The sequence below is a fragment of the Orcinus orca genome, chromosome 20 (genome assembly GCF_937001465.1).
Source record: "Orcinus orca chromosome 20, mOrcOrc1.1, whole genome shotgun sequence".
NCBI lineage: Eukaryota > Metazoa > Chordata > Mammalia > Artiodactyla > Delphinidae > Orcinus > Orcinus orca.
This window is the reverse complement of record NC_064578.1, coordinates 10,091,740-10,115,391: the sequence shown is the minus strand read 5'-3', so window position 1 is coordinate 10,115,391 and position 23,652 is coordinate 10,091,740. Positions and strand designations below refer to the sequence as shown.

The 23,652-nt window shown below is 46.1% G+C and overlaps 1 protein-coding gene and 1 long non-coding RNA gene across 2 annotated transcripts in view; one reads left to right on the top strand and one right to left on the bottom strand.

Annotated features, from left to right (window-relative positions):
- Positions 1-628: 628 nt before the first annotated feature.
- Positions 629-23,652, top strand: part of VAT1L (vesicle amine transport 1 like) — a 146,330-nt gene continuing 123,306 nt past the window's right edge. The window contains exon 1 of the mRNA XM_004280123.2: positions 629-980. Coding sequence (XP_004280171.1) covers positions 754-980 — 227 coding nt within the window. The 5' untranslated portion in view covers positions 629-753. The remainder of the gene's footprint in view (positions 981-23,652) is intronic.
- LOC125962758 (uncharacterized) overlaps positions 9,947-23,652 on the bottom strand; it is a 238,612-nt gene continuing 224,906 nt past the window's right edge. Inside the window, exon 2 of the long non-coding RNA XR_007474464.1 lies at positions 9,947-10,079. This is a non-coding gene — a long non-coding RNA (uncharacterized LOC125962758). The remainder of the gene's footprint in view (positions 10,080-23,652) is intronic.

The following is a 23,652-nucleotide window of genomic DNA, read 5'->3' as shown; positions in this document are numbered from 1 at the left end:
GGGGGAGGTCAAATCAAGAACAGGACCGCTTTCTGGTTCTTTTTGGAGCCTCTTTAACGGCCCCAAATGGTGCGAGTAGTGAGAATTAGCCATCAGAAGATGCTCCTGGCGATGCTGTAAAGAGCATCCGCGGTAACTCTGGAGGTCCTGAGTGCGAAGACCCTGGATTTGGACTCCTCGGGGCAGCGAGAGGGATTTCTAGTTTCCAGCTTCCAGAACCTCTCCTCTCTTCTAGCTGGGACTGATGGTTTGGGAAAAAGCACCATTTCCAGTCTATCCCGCCCGCTCCCGCATGTCGGTGGGAGAGGAGGCAATCTCGGGGCGGGGAGGCATCCTCCAGACTCAGACATTCATCTCTGTCCATTTCAAGGCGCCCAACCTGCACCGTATATAATGAAGTATTGCGCCCACAGCGGAGGACAAGGCGTCCTCTCTGCATGTTTAACTCACGAGTTTGGGGCAAATCTGGACTCTGGGTCTACGATCAAGAGCTTGATTTGACACTGGTTGAGAAACTGGAGTTGAGGCTTTGATCGGGCAGGGAAGAGCGGTGGGGAGCGAGGTGGGGCGGACAGTGGCGCGGCTCTTGGGAGGATTACGGCGGAGGCTGTGGACCGCGGCGCTGCTCGCAGAGGCTGCAGCCATTGCACCGCTGAGCATCCCACATTCAACAGGAGGAACCCGCGGGAGAAGAGCCCCGAGCCCCCCGCGCCTCAGCCGCTGCAGCCCGTGCGCCCCGCGCCCGCGCGCGCCATGGCCAAGGAAGGCGTGGAGAAAGCGGAGGAGACGGAGCAAATGATCGAGAAAGAGGCAGTCAAGGAGCCGGCGGAGGGCGGCGGCGGCTCTCACCGCCTCGGGGACGCCCAGGAGATGCGCGCCGTGGTGCTGGCCGGCTTCGGGGGGCTCAACAAGCTGCGGGTCACCAGGAAGGCCATGCCCGAGCCGCAGGACGGCGAGCTCAAGATCCGCGTCAAAGCCTGGTCCAGTATCCGCGCCTTTCTCTTTTTCTCTCTTTGCGCGCTCAGTGCTCCGGGGAGCAGGTGGGGGGAGAGCCTCCGTGGACACCCTCCTCCGCGCCCTCACCCGGGTCTCAGAGCCTCCCCGAGGCCCTGGGCCAGCTGATGCTGGGGAGGATGTTGAGAGGCGGCCCTCGCCCTCCCCGAGCCGGATCTAGGGGTGACCGGAGGAGCCTGTGAGAGGGGAAGGGTCGATGTGGCGCCCAGCGCTCAGGGTCTGGAAGATTGCGCCGCGGGAGCTCTCCGTGGGGTAGGACAGCTCAGCTGCCAGGAGACGGGGTTTGACGATAACATGCTTAAAAAATAACCGTCGGCTTACTGTGTACGAGCTTTCGTTTTTTAGAGTTTTATGTGTGCGATCTTATTTAATACTTCCTGGGACCCAGTGAGTTAGGCACCATCATTGTCCCCCATTACAGGTGCGGCAACCAGGGCTCGGAGAGTGATTTGCCCAAGATCATTCGGCCGCCACTAAGTGGCATGGCCAGGATTTGATACTGGACCTTTTCAGCCTCTATGCTATTGTCCTGGTGGGGCTGGGGACGAAGTGCGGGGCTGGGGAAATGCGTCCTTCCTCCTCACAGCTGCACACTCCCGTCCTTGCGGTCTGATATGGGCAAAGGAACTGGGAAGCATCCTAGGTACCCAGCGTCTCAGCCCCGTGAGGCCTGAGGCCAAGACTGCTACTTCATCCCCCCTCTTTCCCCACAGGCATCTTCTGTGTTTCTCTGAAGAGGAAAAACACAAACAAACAACTGAATCTGCTCCTAACTCCTGCTGCCATCTCAGGAGGAGCTCAGCAATCTGAGTACCCTTCTATTCCCCACTCCTCCCCAGGGAACCTCAGACTGCCGCCTCCCTTCTCCCTTCCCCCTCCCCCCACCCCCCGAACCGGCTGGGATTCCTCCTGGAGTGTTTAAGCCTCTCTTGTGCTGTTACTATATGGTCATTTCCTTGGAATTCTGGGGAGGGAGGGCTCATCCCAGAGGGTTCACTGGACCACTACTCTTGAGTGAGATGGGCCCACCCCTTCCCATCGCGGTTTTTTAAAGCCCCCAACAGACACTGCTCCCTAAAAGCAGCAGCCAGCTCACCGGTTCCCAGGTGAGACCCCCAAACTCAGAATCTGGGAGCAATCTAGAGGCAAGAAAAAGGCAAAGGAGCTTCCCCTCCCCTTTGCCGCTTCGAGAGCAGACGCAGGTTTCATTCGCCAGACTGGAAGGAGGCTGGAGAGAGGCGGTCGCTGCTCTCTGGCTCACTCATCACATATGGGGCTGGTCATGTTTGACTCTAAACACAGGGGCCTCTCCCTGGGAAATTCAGGGCAGGGGACAAAGCTCTGGCCAACTGGGGGATCCTATACAGTTCTGTTCTGTTAACTCTTGCTGAACCAAGCTGGCTGACCCAAGAAGGCAGAGCTTACCCCTGCCCTGCTCACCAATAAATTCCCAGTGCCCAGCGCAGAGCTTGGCACCCAGTATATCCTGAATAAGCTCTTGCTGAATGACTAAGTTACTGCTGGATGAATGGATGGAGGAAAGACGCCTGGAGGGGGATTGTTGAGTCATTATTTTTCTTCACTTGCTAGTGGAAGAATGTCTATCTAGTAACATTAAAACTGTGTATTGATCATTCTCCTTCCTAAACCACCTATCAAAAATACTGTGTGTGTGTGTGTGTGTGTGTGTGTGTGTGTGTGTAATTTATGACCCTCCTCAAATTGAGGACTGGGTTCTAGGACTCTTTGTCAGAGTGTATTTTCAGAGAGTGAAAATGTTGAAGCTACTTTTTAAGAGAAGAGATTGTCATCTGCAGGGCAAATAGGTCTGGGTTCTCCAGCCTTTCACTTACTGCATAAATGCTGAGAGGATCTGAAGCGTTTGGAAATAATAAATGTCAAGATGAAGGCCGGGAGACTGATTTTCAAAGCCAGACACTGAAGCCTGGTTTTCACTGGAGCCGTACACACACACACACACACACACACACACACACACACACACACAATGGAATCACTGCAGATCCCCCACCCCAGTTGTTCAGAAAGCTAGCCAGCCATGGGGGGTGAGGGGGCGGATTTGGAATACAGTATTGCAAAGGCCCAGACTGATTTTCATTTCCCCAAGCTGGAAGCAGAGATAATCGGTTTTGCAAGGTGGGGCTGGAATCGGTTTGTGAGGATTGCCCGCTGGGCCCTTCTTTCTCCACTAGGTTAGGATTGGCTGGCCAAAGATGCCCATTGACTGTAAGTTTAGCCTTGGAGCCAGGAAGACTCATTCTGTAGTTTTATGAATCAGCTGATCGCCTCCTGGATGAAGGTTTCCCTCTTATCTGTTCTCCCTCTCTCTCTCTCATTCTCTATTTTTAATGTAAACCTTTTATCATCAAATAGGATATGCTTTTTGCTAGAGAATAAACCATAGTTTATCTGAACTAGTAGTATTCAGACCTGGAATGAGGGTCCAAGTTGGTTACTGTATAAATTTTATGGAAATGGAAGAGAAGAGGCAGGGGGAAATACATATTTTATCTCATTTACCCCTCTCATCTGTGGTCTAGCGCAGTAGGTATTATGGTAGAGCAAACTGAGGCCTGGAGATGTTCAGTAATTTGCTAAAACATCACACAGGTAGTAGAGATAGGATTTGAATCCTGGTTTGTTTCTCCTTAAAGCTCTGCTGTTTTCCTTTTATTCTATTTTGTCTCCCTCTCTGGAAAAGCCACAAGATATGTAATTTACTTCTCCGGACCTTTGGCACACAAGCTTGCTTTCTTTCCTTTCTTCAGTGAATATGGCTCCTTTGATCTGTTTATGTCTGGCTTAAGGAGACATTCTCTGGCCATTCCCAGAGTAATACGGCTTTCCCCCCAAAGTGGAGGCTTGATGGTCAAACGCAGCTCAGGAAGAACCACTGCGGGGTGTGCAGGGTGGGAGGCATAGCCCAGTCTTCCATCTAAATTGTTGCCAGAGCATCAACTTTAATGGGGAATCTGTTTCATCTACCATTCAGGGAACAATTTACACAGCAAGCGATTTAACTGGCCGAGGGGAAAAAGTGCCTGGCCTTTGGAGAAAGATGTATCCGTGTAACCTCGGTGAGCATCTCTCTCAACTTCTCCAAGATTTTTGTGCCTCAACTGCAAAATGGGGATACTAAAATGAACATTATGGTGTTGAGAGGATCAGATGCAGGAAAGAGGCCCAAAGTTGGCACTAAGTAAACGGTAGTCATTGTGACTGTTATCGTATCTATGCCTGTATGACATATTTCCTGGAGACTTGATGACTTGGAGATGTATAATATAGGCAGTGTTATATCACATCTGCTTAGTGATGAAGAGTGAGACCTTCCTAGACATGAGTCCCAGCTCAGCCACCTGCTAACTGGCTATCCTAGGACTGGTCCCCTGGAGGCAGAGCCTGGGACAGGGATGCTTTTTGAAGTGGTTGATGTAAGAGGTGCTCTCGGGAGACTGGGAGCAAGGGAAGAAGGATGGGGCTGGGGAAGTAGCCAAGCAAGAGCTGGGTCTCAGTTGGATCCCACCAGGGGTTCGGGAGCATGAGTTGTACCATAGAGTCAATCTGACCTTGTAGCAATGGGGGAAGCCTTCTGGGCCACACCCGCCCCCCCCCCCCCCAGCCCCTGTCATCAGTCAGTTCTGGGCTCTGGGCTGCTTTCCAAGGGGGGATGTGGAGCCTCTGTTCCCCATGGAAGAGGGGACGGGGACTGCTCTGAGCTCTGAGCAGCCAGCTCGCCCAGCAGCCGGAGGATGGGTGCACTGCCCAGTAAAAGGGATCTGAGTGAGGCACAACCCGCGCCCTCTACACTGGTTGACCTTGACCGTGTCGCCTACTGCTCTAAACTTCAGCTTCCTGCTCTATACAATGGAGATAATAATAGCACCTCCCTTCAGAGTGCTGTAAGGGGGTTTCTGCTGAGTCACAATGAGCCCACGGTGCATCCGGACCTTTATGGTGATGTGTGGCACACAGCAAGTGATCAATGGATGCTAGACATTATTATTATTACTATAAATTATTATACTTGGTTTCCATAGATACCTTTTATAGTCGCTATCATTCAGACCAGCACTCTTTGGAGAGTGAAAGGAACACTGCTAATAATTACTCTGGGATAGCAGGGACAAACTGGAACCGTTCTAGGCAAACCAGGGTTTGTGGTCTCCCCTGCCCTGCCCCCCGCAGGTGTTAAGGGTCTGGTCTATGCCTTTGCTGCCAGCAGTCTTGTAACAGTGGAGGTTCTTTTGGACAGGAGCTGGTGGGATTCGAGGCTGAGAGTCTCCAGACTGGGCTGCAGGAATGTATTTAAGTGGCCATTAAGAAGCTGGCCTGTTTTGTGGCTCAAATTGGCTTGTGGTGGAAAGGCACTAATGGACTGGGGACATTTATTTTCCCAGACTGATTTACAGCAAGAGGCCACGTGAAACTGCTGGAATGAGACCAACTGCATGAAAAATAGTTGCAGCCATCAGCCAATGGCTCCATTGGCTGGTCTGAAAATGGGCCGAGGGCAGGCCACGCTAGAGGAAAGCCAGCAGATTGGGAGGATCGTAATATATCATGAGGGTGAAGTGCACTGGAGACGGGGAGGGAACTCATAGCTATTGGGCACTTGTTAGGAGCCAGCAACTGAACTGCCTGCTATACACTCTTTGTTTCATTTTATCCTCATGGCAACTCAACAAGGTCAATGTTACGATCTCCATTTTAATAATGGGGAAACTGACATTCGGAGACAAGTTAAGATCACAAACTCTTAAGTGGATGAGCAGTATAAAAATCCAAGTCTGTCTTGTTCCTGGACTCTTTACATGTGGGAGTCTGATTATCAGAGAGACACATTGACAAAGGCACAATGGACACAGAGACAATGAAAGACCAAGACACAGAGAGAGGCAGACAGACACAAAGACCGGAATGGGAAATACAGAGAAAGAACCATGGATGCATTTGACTGATCTGAAGTACAGCTGATGAGACTCAAAATTGCATGGTGCCACCTTGTCTCCCAAAGTGGCCATTGTGCTTCTGAACCACATTCACTTTCTGTCCATTTCCGTGGTCTGGGATGCTTTTGGAATCCAGCTCGGATCACATTGCTATGGCTGTTGACCCAGAACACCCGTGCTGATTCGATATAATCATCACTCAAGACACTGAGTTCCTTCCTCTGCCCCTGTGGCCTCCATTGGGCTATGGCTACATTGGCAACTTGAGTGCAGGATGTCACCAAACAACACAGCATTAAAGTGTCCCTGACAAGGCCAATCCAATGAAATATGGCCAATATGATCTTCCCTGAGTTTATTCAAATAAAGAAGTGGAGTGTATGAGGTTAAGTGACACAGATGTTTGTAAAACTGAGAAATTGCTTGGAGGGTCTTAAGACTGGAGCCAGCAGGAGCCACTATGGCCGAGAGATTGGAATAAAGTGTTCTGAGTCACACTGAGCCCTGTTTGGTGATGAGGAGGTAGAGATGCTCCTTCTGGGGTCTTTCTTATTCAAAAACTTTGCCTTTTCCCATTATCTTGTCCTCCCTGGAGAGGGCTGGTGATGGTGACAAGGTTTGCTCTTGATGCAATAACGGAATGGACGTCCTGTCTCCCCAGCAATTCGAGGAAGAAAGGAAGCCCAGAATCAGTGTGTCTTCTATTTCATTCAAAAAGGAAATGTAGAACATCTTACAGGACATCTGACATAGAGCAGGTTCCCATAAACAGCAGCCTGATCTTAATTAGACAGAAGCCAATGGCAGTGGCTCATGATGGGCAAAGGGAGTGATGACTGATACTCAAGCTCACTCCACCCTCCACCGGCAGCACCTTTGGAGCAATGAAGCCTATCACCCTTGTCATTTTTCATCTGCCGCTCACCCATGAGTTTATCATCTTTACTTGCTAAGAAAAAGGCACTCAGAGATGAAGTGGAAAGAGTGAGAGGCTACAACAGATCTGAGTTCTTACCCTAACCCTACCTCACCATGGCTGTGTGATGGTAGGCAGACAGCACCTTCACCTTGTGCGTATCCTCACGTTGGTAAGAACACCCTCTTTTTGGTATTGTTATGAAGACTGGCTGAGAGGCTGTGAAAGTCCTCACTGCTCCTTGCACACAGTGGGCACTCAGTAAAAGTTATTTTCCTTCCTCTGTTACCGGGGCTGCAAAAGATAGAACTGGGACACGACCCCATCCTCCCATTCCCTGTCTTGATAATCTCCCACCAAACTACGTGGGCAGCAGGGACTAGGGTGCTGGCTTTTGAGTCTTATGCCCAGGGTTGGGAATGGATTTGGACTGATGTATTGCTACCTTAACACCAGCTCTGCGCACACGCATTTGGGGGTAGCAGCACAGATTTCTCTGATAGCTGGGTGTGCAAAACAGCCCAGCCTCTGGAGTTTGGTTCACACTCATCCAGAAGAGCCCCAAATCCCACGACCTTTGGGCAAATCACTGACATTCAGCGCCAACAACAAAGCTCACCCAGACACGGGGAATAGCGCCCCCGTGACCCCAAGTTCCTGCCACTTCTTATTCTTCATAGGGATCTTTTTTGGCATCTTGACATTTGTCATAGAAGAAAACGTTTAATTAGAAACAAGAAGACGCTCTTCCTAGGAAAGGGCAGTGGGCGTGTAATCTCAAATTAGGTTGATTCCTCTGTGTGTGATCTCACACAGAACATTGTTGGAGCCATGGTATTAAAATGAGTAAATGTAATGTTTGAAGGCCCAAGAGACAAAATAGATGCTCCAGTGAAAGGGGCTGTTTCATCTTTAAATGTGATATTTTCTTGATGACAGCCTGCAGTGAGCTCCTGTCCTCAGTCTCCATCTGTCAGTGACCCTCGATCTCTCAGCCTGAGCCTCTTCCCCAGCACTGTCCTGGGGACAGGAACATGAGAGTCAGTGGTTCCCCAGACAGAATCCCCTTGGCAAGTTAAAGCACGGGGTCCTCTTACTCCTGACTTCTCCAAACACCTGTAGTCCCCAGAGCCCATTGCAGGGTAATTATCTTCTGTGAAAGGAATGATAGTGATTCATTTCTTGGACTGGCACTGAAAAAACACCCAAACTGGATGGGAGGCAGGATGCTTTTGGCTATAAAAGAGTTAATGTTTGAAGTGAAGCAGATGTGGATTCAAGTCCTGAATCTGATCATTTTAGCAATCTCTATAAACTTGGGAAAATGACTTACTCATTTGAAACCTCAGTTTGCTTATCTGTAACATGGGTATAATTATAGTCCTTACGGGATAATTTTATGTGTGTCAGGATCAAAAGAGAGATCATGTCTAAAGTATTTAGCAATGATGCTGGCATATTTAATGTTTGTTGAATGAATGAAGTCCTTGTCATATAGTATATGTTTAATATATATTAATGGTGTGGTAAGGAGGAGATGCAAAAAATAGGACATTAGAAAGTCCCTCCATGTGTCATAAAGTTTTCTGGATGGAGTCCCTATTCAGATTCCACATGTCTTCCCTGAAGGGTACAAGACTCTAACATCAAAAGTAGCCTGGAAAGAACGTGCCACCATGGCATGACGTAAACAAGAAGATCCAGATGAATTCCTGAAGGAACAAGAGAGGAAATGGAACCCAAATGTATCGTGCTCCTACTGTGTTCCAGAAGCTGGGCCAAGCTTAGGGACCTTCAAAAAGAAGACCAGTCCCTTTTGCTCTGACCTCTCTTTCCTTCATTTCAGCCTTGGTGACTGTCATGATGAACTTGTCCCTGGACTTCTAGGCTCTCCCCTTTCCTGACCCTTCCATCTTTTATCTTCTCTCTCCTCATCTGTTAGCTTCATGTGCTCCTACTGCAATGAGCTGCCTTCTTGAGACTTGGAAAGATGGTGGCCTTTCGCCCCAGCTGCCTTCTGCAAGGTTAGCAAGCCCCATTGCAACGAGAACTTTCTTCTCCCAATTTTCATATATCAAGGAAGGAATCTGATTGGCCCTTCATGAATCACATACCAGCCCCTGGACGTCCCTCTCTCTGTTTGGCCCAAGGGAGTGAGGTGCTGTGATTGGCCACATTTGTGCCCCATTCTGTTCTATTCTGACCTAGAAGAATGGAGCCTCATGATTGACAGCCCCACCAGGAGCTCATGAAGCGTGTGTGTGTGTGTGTGTGTGTGTGTGTGTGTGTGTGTGTGTGTGTTCGGGGTGGGGGTGGGGTAGATACTCTAAATGGAATGGAGGGCAGTTATCAGACAGCGCAGGTAAGAGACACACTGGACTGATCAAAATGGCAGTCATCATGGGGGATAGAAGATGCTTCTTCACCCAGGAAAAGTGAAGAATCAGGCAGGGGACTGGAGAAGGCAGCTCCATTCCCTGTCTTGGGACTTTACATCTCTCAGCACCAAGTTACTGAATCGTATTAAATAACATATATAATATTTTCAACTTTGAGGCCCATCATCTCTAAAATCTCTGGTCATCTTGGACATTCCAGAAACTCTCTCTGTTCTCATTTAAGTGATGAACACCAAGCCTGGGGCTTGGTTAACAGTAGGCGCTCAATCAGTGTTTGGGGGAACGAGTGAATATATTGGGTTGCCCAAAAAGTTCATTCGGGTTTTTCTGTACCATCTTATGGCAAAGCCCAAACACACTTTTTGGCCAGCCCCATGTTGCTGACTTTCCCCAAATCGTTAGTGTACCTTCTGGCAGCAGCGGCAGTGTCACTTTAAATGTGGCGCTCCTAATACAAACAGTGGCCCGTCCACGCCAGTGTGCCTTCAGCCTCCCCTCTGCCATCAGCTTTCTCTGACAGAAGTCTACATCTCTCCAGCATGCACGTCTTTGAGTGGGGACTTGAAAGAATACCAAAGGAGCTATGTTTTTGGAGAGTTTTACTTCTCCTTGACACAGTCTGTTCTCTTGAAACTAGAGATCACTTAAAAAAAAAAATTTATTTATTTATTTTTGGCTGCATTGGGTCTTCACTGCTGCACACGGGCTCTCTCTAGTTGCAGTGAGCGGTGGCTACTCTTCGTAGCGGTGCGCGGGCTTCTCATTGCGGTGGCTTCTCTTTTGGCGGAGCACGGGCTCTAGGCACGCGAGCTTCAGTAGCTGTGGCACACGGGCTCAGTAGTTGTGGCTCACAGTCTCTTGAGCACAGGCTCAGTAGTTGTGGCGCACGGGCTTAGTTGCTCCACGACATGTGGGATCTTCCCGGATCAGAGCTTGAACCCGTGTCCCCTGCATTGGCAGGCGGATTCTCAACCACTGCGCCACCAGGGAAGCCCCTAGAGATCACTTTCTGAACCCTCTCATAACTACTTTCCCGAGGCTGGGAAATGTGGGCCTCTGACTTCTCAAGATGCTCTGTAATTTCCTCCGTATTGCCGTGCGGCTCCATTGGGGACCGGAGGCTAGGGCTCTTGGAGAGAACCTGGTGTGCTGCTTCTGAGGATGGTTATTCCAAGAGCACCTGAACTCAAGTGTTCCTGTGATGCTGGTACACCTGGGGATGCCAGGCCCTGCCAGCCTGGGTGTTCAAACAATATTTCACTAAACTAAACATATGGTGGTAATCCTTGTGTAAGATACCCACACATCAAATCATGCTGTACACCTTAACTTAATACAGTGTGTCAATTACAGCTCAATAAAACTGGAAAGTAAATGAATAAGTATTTCAAGCTATTGGGGAAAAAAAAGCCCCTTTTAAAACAGTATGTCCGTGACTCTGTTCCCACCTTCCTTTGTAGGTATCAGGCCCCCCACCTTCAACACCTCCCAGATAGTTGCAGGGGTTTCTTAGGGGGCGTAGCTTGGATGCTCAGAAGCACAGTTCTGGCTCCCTCCCCATAGACCAAAGCCACCCAGCATGTTTCCCCGTTTCTTCTCCAACCCAGGTGGAGCCTGGTTCTCTGCTTAGGCTGTGGTCCCCTTTCCACCCAATACAGGTTATAAAGCAGCATATGCTACCTTCTGTATTAATCCTCCTCCTGTTTGGAGCTAATAATGATGACACTCTTGTCATTAATCATTTATCATCATTATTAACATAATGACCTTTACTGAGTGATTTCTATGTGCCGTGGGCACCATATTAAGCGTTCTGTAGAAATTTCTATGATTACAAACATTTTCCAGATGAAGGGAAAGGATCAGAGAAATAAGGGAACTTGCTAAAGATCACGCATCTCATAAGACAAAGGGAGCTGGGATTTCAGCCAGGGTTTGCTGAAATCAAACTTCACTCCCACTCTTCACTGCTCAGTCCTAGACACAAGCCCCTGAAGTTGAAGGGCAATCTGAGTTGGACCAAATACCACAGTCAGAGTCAAACCTTCCTCTTGCATTGCCACAGGCTTCTTCATCTAGGCTTCTGTTCTCCAACTCAGATTACCCTTAGGATGAGTTTTTCTCTTTCCCCCAGAAGGCGTATCTGCTCTTCATCCAAATAGATACATAGTGGGGCTCAGACACTCTAAATTCTACAGTAAACTCTGATGAAACTTTCAAACTGCCCTCTACAAAGCCTCCTGCCCTTCCTCCCAGTGCAGACATACCTGCTTCTTAAAACAGACAATCCGTCAAGTAACAGACTTAAACAAATAAAAAGATCCCTGTCTAAGATCAGAAAGAATTGCTTTTCATTTATCTATGCTACACAGAGTTCAATCAGCTAATGGGGAGCTATTAAACCCACTGTTCCTATCATTGGTCTGAATGATTTCGTAATTGGATTCTCTGTATCCTCCAGCTAAACTGAAGAAAACTGTTCCAACTGGGGACTCTGTACTAAACTCTGACTCAACGTTTCTGCAGCCAGAACCCAGGATGCATAATGCAGCTAAAAACATGCCCACCTTCCCAAAGACAGCACTTTCTGCTTTCAGATCCTGGAGAACGTTTCTGTCTGCCCGCAGAGGAGACGTCCCATGCCCCTGGGACTGCTCCTTCCTAGGAAATAACGAGCAAAGGCAATTTGCACCCCCTTACCCACTGAGTCCACATCTCTGCCCTCAGCCAACAGCGTTTATGGGACACTTGACTTCTTCTTTTTGCTCTTTTAACATTTTTTGTTCCTTTTCCTATTCTTTTTTCCTTTTGTATCCTAGATTTAGCTGGTATGATTCACCCTTGAACAGAAACCCAGTTTCCAGTATAACTGAGAAGCACAGTCAAATTCTGTTGAGTCCTTTAGAAAACACCAAAGCTGGATGCATCCGTGCTACGGAGAAAAACTTCTCTTCCCGTTTAGATCCGCTCGCTGCCTCCTGCCCCCTCCAGACTCTCTCCCTGTGCTCTTGAAACTCTCCCAGATTCTCAAGCCCTGCCCTTGCTATCTCTTGTCTTTTGCATCTATCTTTGCTCACCTTTCACATCTATTCTTTTATGTTCCGGGATAAATATTTGCTCTTCCCAAAGCACAGCAATCAAGCAGGTCTTTGTTCTTCCCGGCTTTCCCCTTGCTACACGACAAGGCTGCCAACCAACATTCCCTCTAGCAGAAGGAAGGAAAGAGCTTGAATCGCTCCTTGGTGTTTTCCTACTTACACCTTCAGTGGAGGAATCATCCTTGGCAAGGCTAGAATATACCCTGGGCTAAGCAGAGAACGTGGAAGAAATAGATTTTAAGGCAAACTCTCTGCTTTGGAATTGCACACAGTCCATGAGGAAGACAGCAGGGCAGTGACTGTGCTACTGCCTCCTTCTTAGGCTAATTAATTTTTGTTGTTGAAGTAGAGTTGCTTTACAACGTTGTGTTAGTTTCTGACGTACAGCAAAGTGATTCAGTTTTACATATACATATTATTTTTCATTCTTTTCCTTTATGGTTTATTACAGGATATTGAATATAGTTCCCCGAGCTATACAGTAGGACCTTGCTATTCATCTATTTCATATATAGTAGTTTGTATCTGCTAATTCCAAACTCCTAATTTATCCCTCCCCCACCCCCTTTCCCCTTTGGTAACCACAAGTCTGTTCTCTATGTCTGTGAGTCTGTTTCTGTTTCGTTAATAAGTTCATTTGTGTCATGTTTTAGATTCCACATATAAGTGACATCATATGGTATTTGTCTTTCTCTTTCTGTCTTCACTTAGTGTGATAATCTCTAGTTGCATCCATGTTGCTGCAAATGGCATTATTTCATTCTTTTTTATGTCTGAGTATTATTCCATGGTATATATGTACCACATCTTCTTTATCCATTCATCTGTCGATGGACATTTAGGTTGCTTCCATGTCTTGGCTATTGTAAATAGTGCTGCTGTGAATATTGGGGTGCGTGTATCTTTTTGAATTTGAGTTTCATCTTTTCTGGATACATGCCCAGGAGTGGGATTGCTGGATCATATGGTAACTTTATTTTTAGGTGTTTTTTTTTTTGCAGTACATGGGCCTCTCACTGTTGTGGCCTCTTCCGTTGTGGAGCACAGGCTCCGGACGCGCAGGCTCAGCAGCCATGGCTCACGGGCCCACCCGCTCCGCGGCATGTGGGATCCTTCCGGACCGGGGCACGAACCCATGTCCCCTGCATCGGCAGGCGGACTCTCAACCACTGCGCCACCAGGGAAGCCCTATTTTTAGTTTTTTAAGGAACCTCCGGACTGTTCTCCATAGTGGCTGCACCAATTTACATTCCCACCTACAGTGTAGGAGGGTTCCCTTTTCTCCACACCCTCTCCAGCATTTGCTATTTGTAGACTTTTTAACGATGGCCCTTCTGACTGCTGTGAGGTGGTACCTCATGGTAGGTTTGATTCACATTTCTCTAATAAAGGCTAATTAAATTTAAATACTTATTAAGTAAAATTAAAAGTTCAGTTCCTCACCCACACTAGCCACACTTCAAGTGTTCAGTAAACACACATGGCTAGTGGCTGCCATATTGGACAGAGCAGATACAGAACATTTCCATCACTGCAGAATATTCTTTGGACAATGTTGCTGTAGTCTACCTTATTCGTTTTCCCACTGAAACAACTGTTTTAGGAAGCATAGTTTTTATCAGCAGCAATGACTTAGGAGATAGCTGTCATGTTATAGCAAAAATGGACTGTTTCTCTGTGGGAACCCTGCCCCTCTGGGGCTCCAGTGAGAAGTCAAGCAGTAAGCGCTTTGCACTGTCTCATAATGCTTTCTCCCCTCATGGAGAGGTGGGATGAGGCTGGAGAGCTCGGGAGAATGGAAGCAAAGGGCGCAGCCATGCCTAAGTGACACTTAGCTGTGGAACCTCCATGACTGCTGCAAAGCGAGTTAGTAACTGCCCTCCCTGTGCTAGTTGTGACCCGTGTCCCACTGCCTGTTAGGGAATTGTCATACTGTGAAGTCATTTATTTCGTTGATCTCTGAACTCTTGGGAACCAGAGATGTCATTGTCACTGTTGTAACACTGTCACTGTTGTCCTGAGCCAAGTCCCAAATCATGGAAGGTCTGTTGAATTTAAATTAAATTAGTTTGAATGTTCTACACAACCAGTCACTGCCAGGCATCTGTTTGAAGTCAATGACTCCGTCAACATCTAACCTGGACCACAGAGATTTTAACCTTTTCAAGAACCTTCTTAGGAACCTTCTTAGGAGTAAATACCTGCTGTGTCCCCAGGAGAGGCTGAGAGTAAATGAATAACTCCAGGTCCAGAAATCAAGGGGTCGGTCTTGGACAGCTTGTTTTGGACCCATTCATGCCGTGCTTTTCTGTTTCTGCTGAAAATGGCTCTTGATATTTAGATTCTCAGTGTATCTCCTTGGTCACTTTGTTCCATGTTTGAAATATTACCGATGTGGTTTTTTGGGTTTTTTTGGGTTTTTTTTTTGCGGTACGCGGGCCTTCCACTGCTGTGGCCTCTCCCGTTGCGGAGCACAGGCTCCGGACGCGCAGGCTCTGTGGCCATGGCTCACGGGCCCAGCCGCCCCGCGGCACATGGGATCTTCCCGGACCGGGGCACGAACCCGTGTCTCCTGCATCGGCAGGCGGACTCTCAACCACTGCGCCACCAGGGAAGCCCCCTACTAACCCATTTTTGAGATGAGGAAACTTAGGTTCAGGGAGAGGAAGCTACCCACGCGAGGAGGAGCCAGTAAGCAAAAGCGAAGGATTTAAATTTAGCTTTGGTGACTGCAGAGGGTGTCAGCAAAGCTAACAATTCTTTGGGAAAGCCTTTCCGGGGCTCACTGTTTTGACTCTGTGGTTATCTTGTCTGTGAGCCCATCTCCGGGTGACCGGGTGAGCTCTCTGGCTACACTTCTGTAAAACCACTCATCACGCCGCATTGTGAGCAGCTTTCATGATTCTGTTTCCCCATGAGAAACTGAACCCCCTGTTAACTGTGGGTATCCAATACTAAGTGTCTGCTTGGGATATAGTAAGTGCTCAATGTGACAGATGAGTCGAGAAGTCCCCTCTTTGTAACTGGGAAAACTGAGTGATGCTCTCTCAGAAGAAAAGCAAAGGGCAGTAGCCTCTGGAGACATCACTTGCTTTCATCCCTTGGCTTTGTAAACCTCAGTGCGCCTCCGTTTTGTTCTCTGTGAAATGTAGGTAACGTCGTGTATCTCTTTGCCTTGTTATGGTTGTTGGAAAAATTAAATATCACACTCATAAAACACTGAACACCATGCCTGATACACAGCGTGCACCACATACATGTTATCTACTACAATGACTCACCTCCAATAAGTCCTTTCTCCCCATGCCCCATCACTTGAGAAATTAGAATGGGGATTTCTAGAGATTCTACTAGCTTCTTGGGCCCCCCCGCCCCACCCATCACAAAGCCCTATATGAGAACCGGTCTCAGAAAGGGTCCATTTCTTCTTGAACAGTATTCTTTCTGGAAACAGCTGATTTGGGGCTACTTAGAGCAATTTTTCTCAGTGCTGATGGCACGTGAGAATGTGTGCTTGGGTGAAACAGACTCTCAAAGCTAGAGCCAGGATGTACACGTTTAAAATATATATATCACCACGATGATCCTGACATGCATCCAGAAAATGATTATTCTTGAAGCTTGGTCAGCCTGCACCCACGTGGTCCGCAGTTATTGCCGCTGGGGGAGGGTACTGACTGCCGTCGCTCACAGAGTGAGGCTCACGGTCTTAATACAGTATTTGTTTAACATGAATCCAAAGTATCTTGGAGATGTTTCAGAGAATCATAGAGGTCATGATTTAAAGAAACTTAAAAAATGTCAGCTAGTCCTACGTCTTGAATTCCCTCCATGACATCTTTTGTGAGCTTCACAAACACCCTTAGTAACCTGGAACGTGACAGCCTATCCAACATTTTTTTTAAATGATTAACTTCAATAAACAAAATTACTCTGTCAAAATCTTCTAAAAGTTTCTGAATGCTTATTCTCAACTTCCGTACACATCTTCTCCCGACCAACAGCGACTAGTTCAAAGACCGGCATCCGTGCATGGACCACGTTTTGATTAGCTTTCGTGTAGTGGAGGCCGGAGCAGTGATGATGTAGAAGAGATGGGAGAATTGCTGGAGTGATGGTTGGAGTAGCGAGAAGAGATGAGATGAGGTGCGCAGTGGAGGGAATGACTTTGCTATCCAATATTTTAATCAGCAATTTAGACATAAAAATCAATGGCATGATAACTGCATTTTCAGAGGACACAAATCCAGGAGGAAAAGCCAATTTTTTTGGATGAAAGAATTAGGATCCAAGAAAGAGCCAGACAAATCAGAATGATGAATCTAATCTAATAAGACCACATTTAACATGAGTAAATATAATTCTTTGGACTAGGATCAAAAAATTCAACTGCCCTAGAGGATGAGAGAGCTTTTCATTTTCTTATCTATTTAATCATCATCTATTAATTTTTACCTTGTCTCATTCCAAAGACAGCTTGAAATAGCTTAAAAAGAAATAGATAGAGCAGCGATTCTCTAAGTGTGCTTCCCAGACCAGGAGCAGCAACACCTGGAGATCTGTTAGAAATGCAAATTCTGGGGCTTCCCTGGTGGTGCAGTGGTTAAGGATCCACCTGCCAATGCAGAGGACACGGGTTCAAGCCCTGGTCTGGGAAGATCCCACATGCCACAGAGCAGCTAAGCCCGTGCGCCACAACTACTGAGCCTGCGCTCTAGAGCCCGCAAGCCACAGCTACTGAGCCTGTGTGCCACAACTATGCAAGTCTGCACACCTAGAGCCTGTGCTCTGCAACAAGAGAAGCTGCTGCAAAGAAAAGCCCGTGCACCACAACGAAGAGTGGCCCCTGCTTGCCGCAACTAGAGAAAGCCCACGTGCAGCAATGAAGACCTAACACAGCCAAATTAATTAATTAATTAATTTTAAAAAAAAGAAAGAAAGAAATACAAATTCTTGGACCTCCCCCATAGACCTACTTAGTCAGGAACGCAGGGATGGGGCCCAGTAATCTGTGCGTTTACAAGTACTCCTGCGAATTCTGATGCACAGTCAAGTTTGAGATCGAATCTAATAGAGTTTAAGATTTATTTTAATGGGAACTCCAAAGCATTCAGAAAGTTAAGATGAAGTTGAGTGTTAGGATAACATAGAGAATGAATGCCAGAAAGCTCTGCAGTGTGTGGGGAGGGGTGCTACAAATTTGGTTCAGAGCTTCCTAGTAGCCAATGCAAAGAAAGAAATATAATCAGTTTCTACACTGCACTGGGCCTGTAAGAGCCACACAAACAACCTTTGTGCTGAAATTTGAGGAAAAATTCCCTGTCTTCATAAAGAAGAGAATGTGTATTTTAACAAATATTGGGTTCAACAATATCCCTTCAGTAAGTAAAACAGTGGGTTACTGAAGGTTGTTTCTTTGGCCATGTATCTCCCAATTGAACCAATGATGGGGCAAGATTAGGGATTTCTATTGAGTGTGAAATCGAAATATATGATTGGGCTCTATTGAGCTGCATCAGTAAAGAAGCAGTCTTCCGGAAGAGGAAGGTTTTCATCATACAGTTCTTCGTGTAATGGTCTGAGTGTTTGGATTCCTGTGGTCCATGCTGAGGATACTGATGATCTGAGGGAGGAACAAGACGGCAAGAGATCTAAAATCCTTTCCCATGAGCCACCCCTGCCTTCCTTTCACCTGGAAAATAAAAGGGGACCTTCTCCATATCTACTTGCCTCTTCTTTGCTAAATCCTTCACTGGGCCAACTTTATCTCAAATTGGAAAATTAATAAACTATAACTGGGCCGATTCCTCTGTCATCCACTTAGTGGTGTCCTTTAAGAAATAATTTATAAGCTTTTGCACAGCAAAGGAAACCATGAACAAAACGAAAAGACAATCTACAGACTGGGAGAAAATATTTGCAAATGATGCAACCGACAAGGGATTGATTTCCAAAATATACCAACAGCTCATACGGCCCAATATCAAAAAAACAAACAACCCAATCAAAAAATGGGCAGAAGACCTAAATAGACATTTCTCCAAAGAAGACATACAGGTGACCAACAGGCACATGGAAAGATGCTCAACATCGCTTATTAGTAACAAAATGCAAATCAAACCCACAATGAGGTATCGCCTCTCACTGGTCAGAATGGCACCATTAAAAAGTTTACAAACAATAAATGCTGGTATAGAGAAAAGGGAGCCGTCCTACACTGTTGGTGGGAATGTAAATTGGGGCAGCCACTATGGATGACAGTAGGGAGGTTCCTCAAAAAACTAAAAACAGAGTTGCCATATGATCCTGCAACCCCACTCTTGGGCATATATCCAGACAAAGCTATAATTTGAGAAGATACATGAACCCCTATGTTCACAGCAGCACTGTTTACAATAGCCAAGATATGGAAGCAGCCTAAATGTCCATCAACAGATGAATGGATAAAGAAGATACATATATACATATATATGCATACACATACACATACATACAATGGAATACTACTCAGCCATAAAAAAGAATGAAATCATGCCATTTGCAGCAACATGGATGGACCTAGAGATTATCATACTAAGTGAAGTAAGTCAGTAAGAGAAAGACAAATACCATATTATATCACTTATATGTGGAATCCAAAAAAAATTGACACAACTGAACTTATTTATAAAACAGAAATAGACTCACTAACATAGAAAACAAACTTATGGTTACCAAAGGGGAAAGGGTGGTGGAGGGATAAATTTAGGAACTTAGGATTAACAAAGACACACTACTGTATATAAAATAAACAACAAGGACCCACCTATAATGGAAACGAATCTGAAAAAGAATATATATATGTATATGTATAACTGAATCACTTTACTGTCTACCTGAAACATTGTAAATCAACTATCCTTCAATAAAAAAAGAAATAAATTATGTCTTCTTTGATATTATTAGCATATCCAATGGAAATTAACAGAGCTCAAGCCAGAGCTTTGGGGACAAGAATACACAGCAGCCTACCATGGTTTATAGGTAACAGAATGACAGCCTAGTGGTCAGAAACTCAAACTTTGAAGCCATATAAAAAGGGCTTGTACCCCAGTTCTGGTACCTACAATAGGGCCTTGTACAAGGTACTATATCTTCTTTAGGCTTAACCATCCTCCTGAACAAAATGGAGATGAAAATGGTCCATACCTTAATACCCAACCTGTAGCATCATCATCAAGTAAGCAACATTTGTTGAGTCTAGTAGAACATAAAATGAAAATAGCTAGACATCTCCCATGAGACTTTACAGGGTTGACATCCATCACTTCATAGATAATAGAAAACAAAGTACAGACGCCAAGGCTAGCTTGCCTTCCTTCAGCTTCTAGATAGAATCTGAGCATCCCAAGTCAGTGTCTTTTACCAAGACCACCAAGCATCTCTTCCTCTCTACCTCAGCTTTGATTTTGATAATATTTGAAGCAGAGCCCACAGGATAAAGAACCACCAAGCAAACAGAGTGTGAGAGCTGGGGTGGGGCCGGGGGGGAGTGGGCTTCACAGACGGAGCCAAGGTCCCGCAGCGCACTGATGGCAGTGCAGGAAGTGGAACCCACGCACCCTGCATCTGTTTCCTTCCACCATTTTTCTCTTAGTCTTCTTGCCCCTGATTCTTGACATTACTGATTTTAGTCACACTGAATTTACTTGCGTTGCAGATTTCATGGTGTCACAGGGTATAAGATAAGCAAGGAGCTTGAAGATCTTGATTCAAGTCTCAGCTCTGCCATGGACTGATTGTGTTGTCTTTGGCATAGCCAGCTTTCTTATTTGAGGCTCAACATTCACATCTATCTAATGGGAATAATAATATCTGCACTTCTTGCCTTTCTAGGATTGTTACAAGGTTTAATGAGATGTGTATAAAAGCACATTATAAACTGCACTATGCTATGCAAATGAAAGAGTTATTTTTTAAAGAGACTGCTTCCAAATTTCCCTGTACCTCCCTCATTCTGTGTTTTGAGTTTTTCAGGGTCCCTTTCTCATACCTCGGCCTTCATTCCTTCAGGATGCTAAGGCTCAGTAATAACCCTTTAAGCCTATTATTTGACTAATAATTTAGTGTGGGAGGGAAACAAAACAGCCTTATTTTTATAATTATACCAATATTTGAGAGACATAGGATCACTTAGAAGACCATTACATCAAGCGCTTCGCAGCAGTATTTCTTTTTGCAATGCTCTCAAATGTTTAAGAGCCATGTAAAAATTAGGTAAGAGAGACATTTGACAATTACCCCTGATATGGGCCTGAGTCATCAGGCCTAGTCATTGCTACCCCCTCAAAACTTCCAGGTGAGAAATCAAATTATCTTAGCGAATACTGGACACTATAATTATGATGATGTATGGCTTGATGTGCCCCTGTGTTTTCCTGTTGTGTTCGGAGAAAAAACGTGTTTGATAGACCCAAGTTTAAGTTCATGGGTTCACCATTCATTGTCTGTGTGGCCTTGGGCAAAGAACTTATTATCTCGAAACAATGTTGCTGGTTTTGTTTGAAAAAAGAAAAAAAATGAGGTCAGTAATGGCTGTCCAGTGGGTGATTTAGGGTTATTGATTATGGTATTTGTTTTCATTTGTATTTTGGTTTCATGAGACAGAGACCATACATATAACCTATTATGAAGACATGCGTGAAGCATCAAGGGAACTCTTGGATATTTGAGGGCGGGAGGCATGTGGGGCTGGGTTTCACCACATGTAGAGACTGAACCCTTCCATCCTTGATAACTCAGCAGTGAGGTGTGTATAACTCACCCTGGTATAGCCTGTTAGGTTGGCTCTGTGACCCAGCTCAGTTCTATTTTTTTGACATCCTTTCTGGTACTAAGTTTTTCTCCTGATGCATGTTTCCCAATTCATAGTTTTTGAGAGAACGTCCAGTTCTCAGGCCAGCTCATTTACTTTATACTGAATGGGCTCCTGCTTAGATTGTGAATGGCCACTCCTCCAACATTGGGTCCACCACTGGGTCAATCAGTGGGCAAAGAGACAAGAAGTCATAAACCTGGTCCCTTGGATGTGCCCCTTCGTCAAGGGCATGGCTGAAGTTTCCTTAGAGACGGAGTAGGGCGTCATCTGTGAGGGCTCAGTTTCTAGGCTTGGCTTCGATTCGGATCCTGACTTGGACAGTTTCTAAAGATGCGACCTTACACAAGTAACTTAATCTTGTTGAGTCTAAGTTTCCTCATCTAAAAAATGGATATGATAGTTCACACCTCGTAGGAGTGTCATTGAGTCTTAAATAACAAAAGGGAAGTGTTTAGCACGGTTTCTGCCACGAATTGAACCCTCAGTAAATGCTGGATAGGTCCATATCAGGAGGAGGTGTGTGGGCAGGCACCATGAAACAGGTCTGATGCAACACATAAGGGTACTTCATTAACAACTGTTCACCTCCTCTGTGTGTTGAGATGAACAACAATGACCCGTCCTCTGTCCCCTGGGATACACCTCCTTCATGTTTCTGTCCTCAAGTTGGCTGGCATTCTCCACGATCCTGACAGAATCACTGCCTGCCTCACTGACAAAATGGGATGCTACAGGATTTTATAAGGTCTGTCTTAGCCCTTCTCGCTGGAATCAAGTAGCTGGCTCCCCGTCTACAATCACTGGGCCCACTTCACGCTGGATGGAGATTGGCCGCCGTATCGAGCAGCGTAGAAAGCATCTAGGATGCAGCCTTCTCCAGGGGCTGGAGCGTTTACGGCACTGTTGAGTCATTTCTTCTGGCATTTTTCCATCAGGGTCTTGGGAAATCCTAAGTTTTCACACAGAGGATATAACACAGTGAACTGAAATATGCGTGAAATGAGATGGGGTGTTTGACTTGGGACGCAGAAATTCCTTTTATTGTTATACAGCGATGCTTTATTTATTTGATTGTGTCAGAAAATGGACTATTTCACAGAAGTGAAGCTTACAGATACCTGAAGTTTTCCCACTTCAGCTCTGAAACTATTTGTAACTCTTGTTTAATGGGAATCTTCCTAAAATGTATCTCACACGTCAGCCTTCTTCTTAACAGAAGATGCAGATATTATTATTGAGTACTTACTATGTACTTGGCACCATTCTTAATGCTTAACTCTTATTAACAACCCTGTGGCATGGGTGCTACCATAGCCCCCATTTCACAGACAAGGAAATTGAGGCTTAGAGAAGTTGAGTAACTGAGCCAAGGTTACACAAGGAGAAGTCATGGAATTGAGATTTGTGCCCAGATCTCCCCGAGCTCTTAAAAAACTGGCCACATTATTGGAGAATATTTTGGTTAATAAATGACCCTAAGAACTATTAACCATCAAAGCAGGACCTTTGGAAGTCTACACATACATTTCAGGAATGTGTCCAAGATGCTGAGCATCCCTTGGCCGCTTTTTAAAAGGAGTTAGGGGACTTCCCTGGTGGCGCAGTGGTTAAGAATCCACCTGCTAATGCAGGGGAAACCGGTTCGAGCCCTGGTCCGGGAAGATCCGACGTGCCACGGAGCAACTAAGCCCGTGAGCCACAACTACTGAAGCCCGCACGCCTAGAGCCTGTGCTCCGCAACAAGAGAAGCCACCGCAATGAGAAGCCCGTGCAAGACAATGAAGAATAGCCCCTGCTCGCCGCAACTAGAGAAAGCCTGCACGCAGCAAGGAAGACCCAACGCAGCCAAAAATAAATAAAATAAATACATTTTTTAAAAAAGGAGTTAGTACTCAAACTGGCAGCACATTTTTTGGGATATTCATGAATATTCCTTCATTCAGTGGATGTTGCGTGAGTCCCTACTGTGTTGCTGTGGGCATAATGTATGCCAGGTGTTCTGGAAGCAAAGAAATACGAGGCATGCAGCTGCCTTCAGAAAAGGCACATGTTAGAGATACTTCAGTGGGGCAATATGTGCATCTTGCCTCATTTGTGTCCAGAAAAACCTAAAAAAGGGATGATTCTTGAACCCATCTTTCAAGGAAGTCATCCTCCTTGCCCTTACCCATTCCTTATGGGTGAGACTGATGAGTAGAGACCAGGGGATGTAGGTAGAGTTAGATGCTTTCTTGGCTCCAAAGAGGCCAAGGAAGAAATGGGCCACCTGTGTTTAAGAAAGAGTTCGCGTCTTACTTGAAAAGGAAGCTGTGGCCGGACGCTAACGGGCCTTGGGCCAAACCGAGGAGTTTGGTTTCTATAACCCGTGTCTTTCCTAGATGGCAGCTTATGAAAA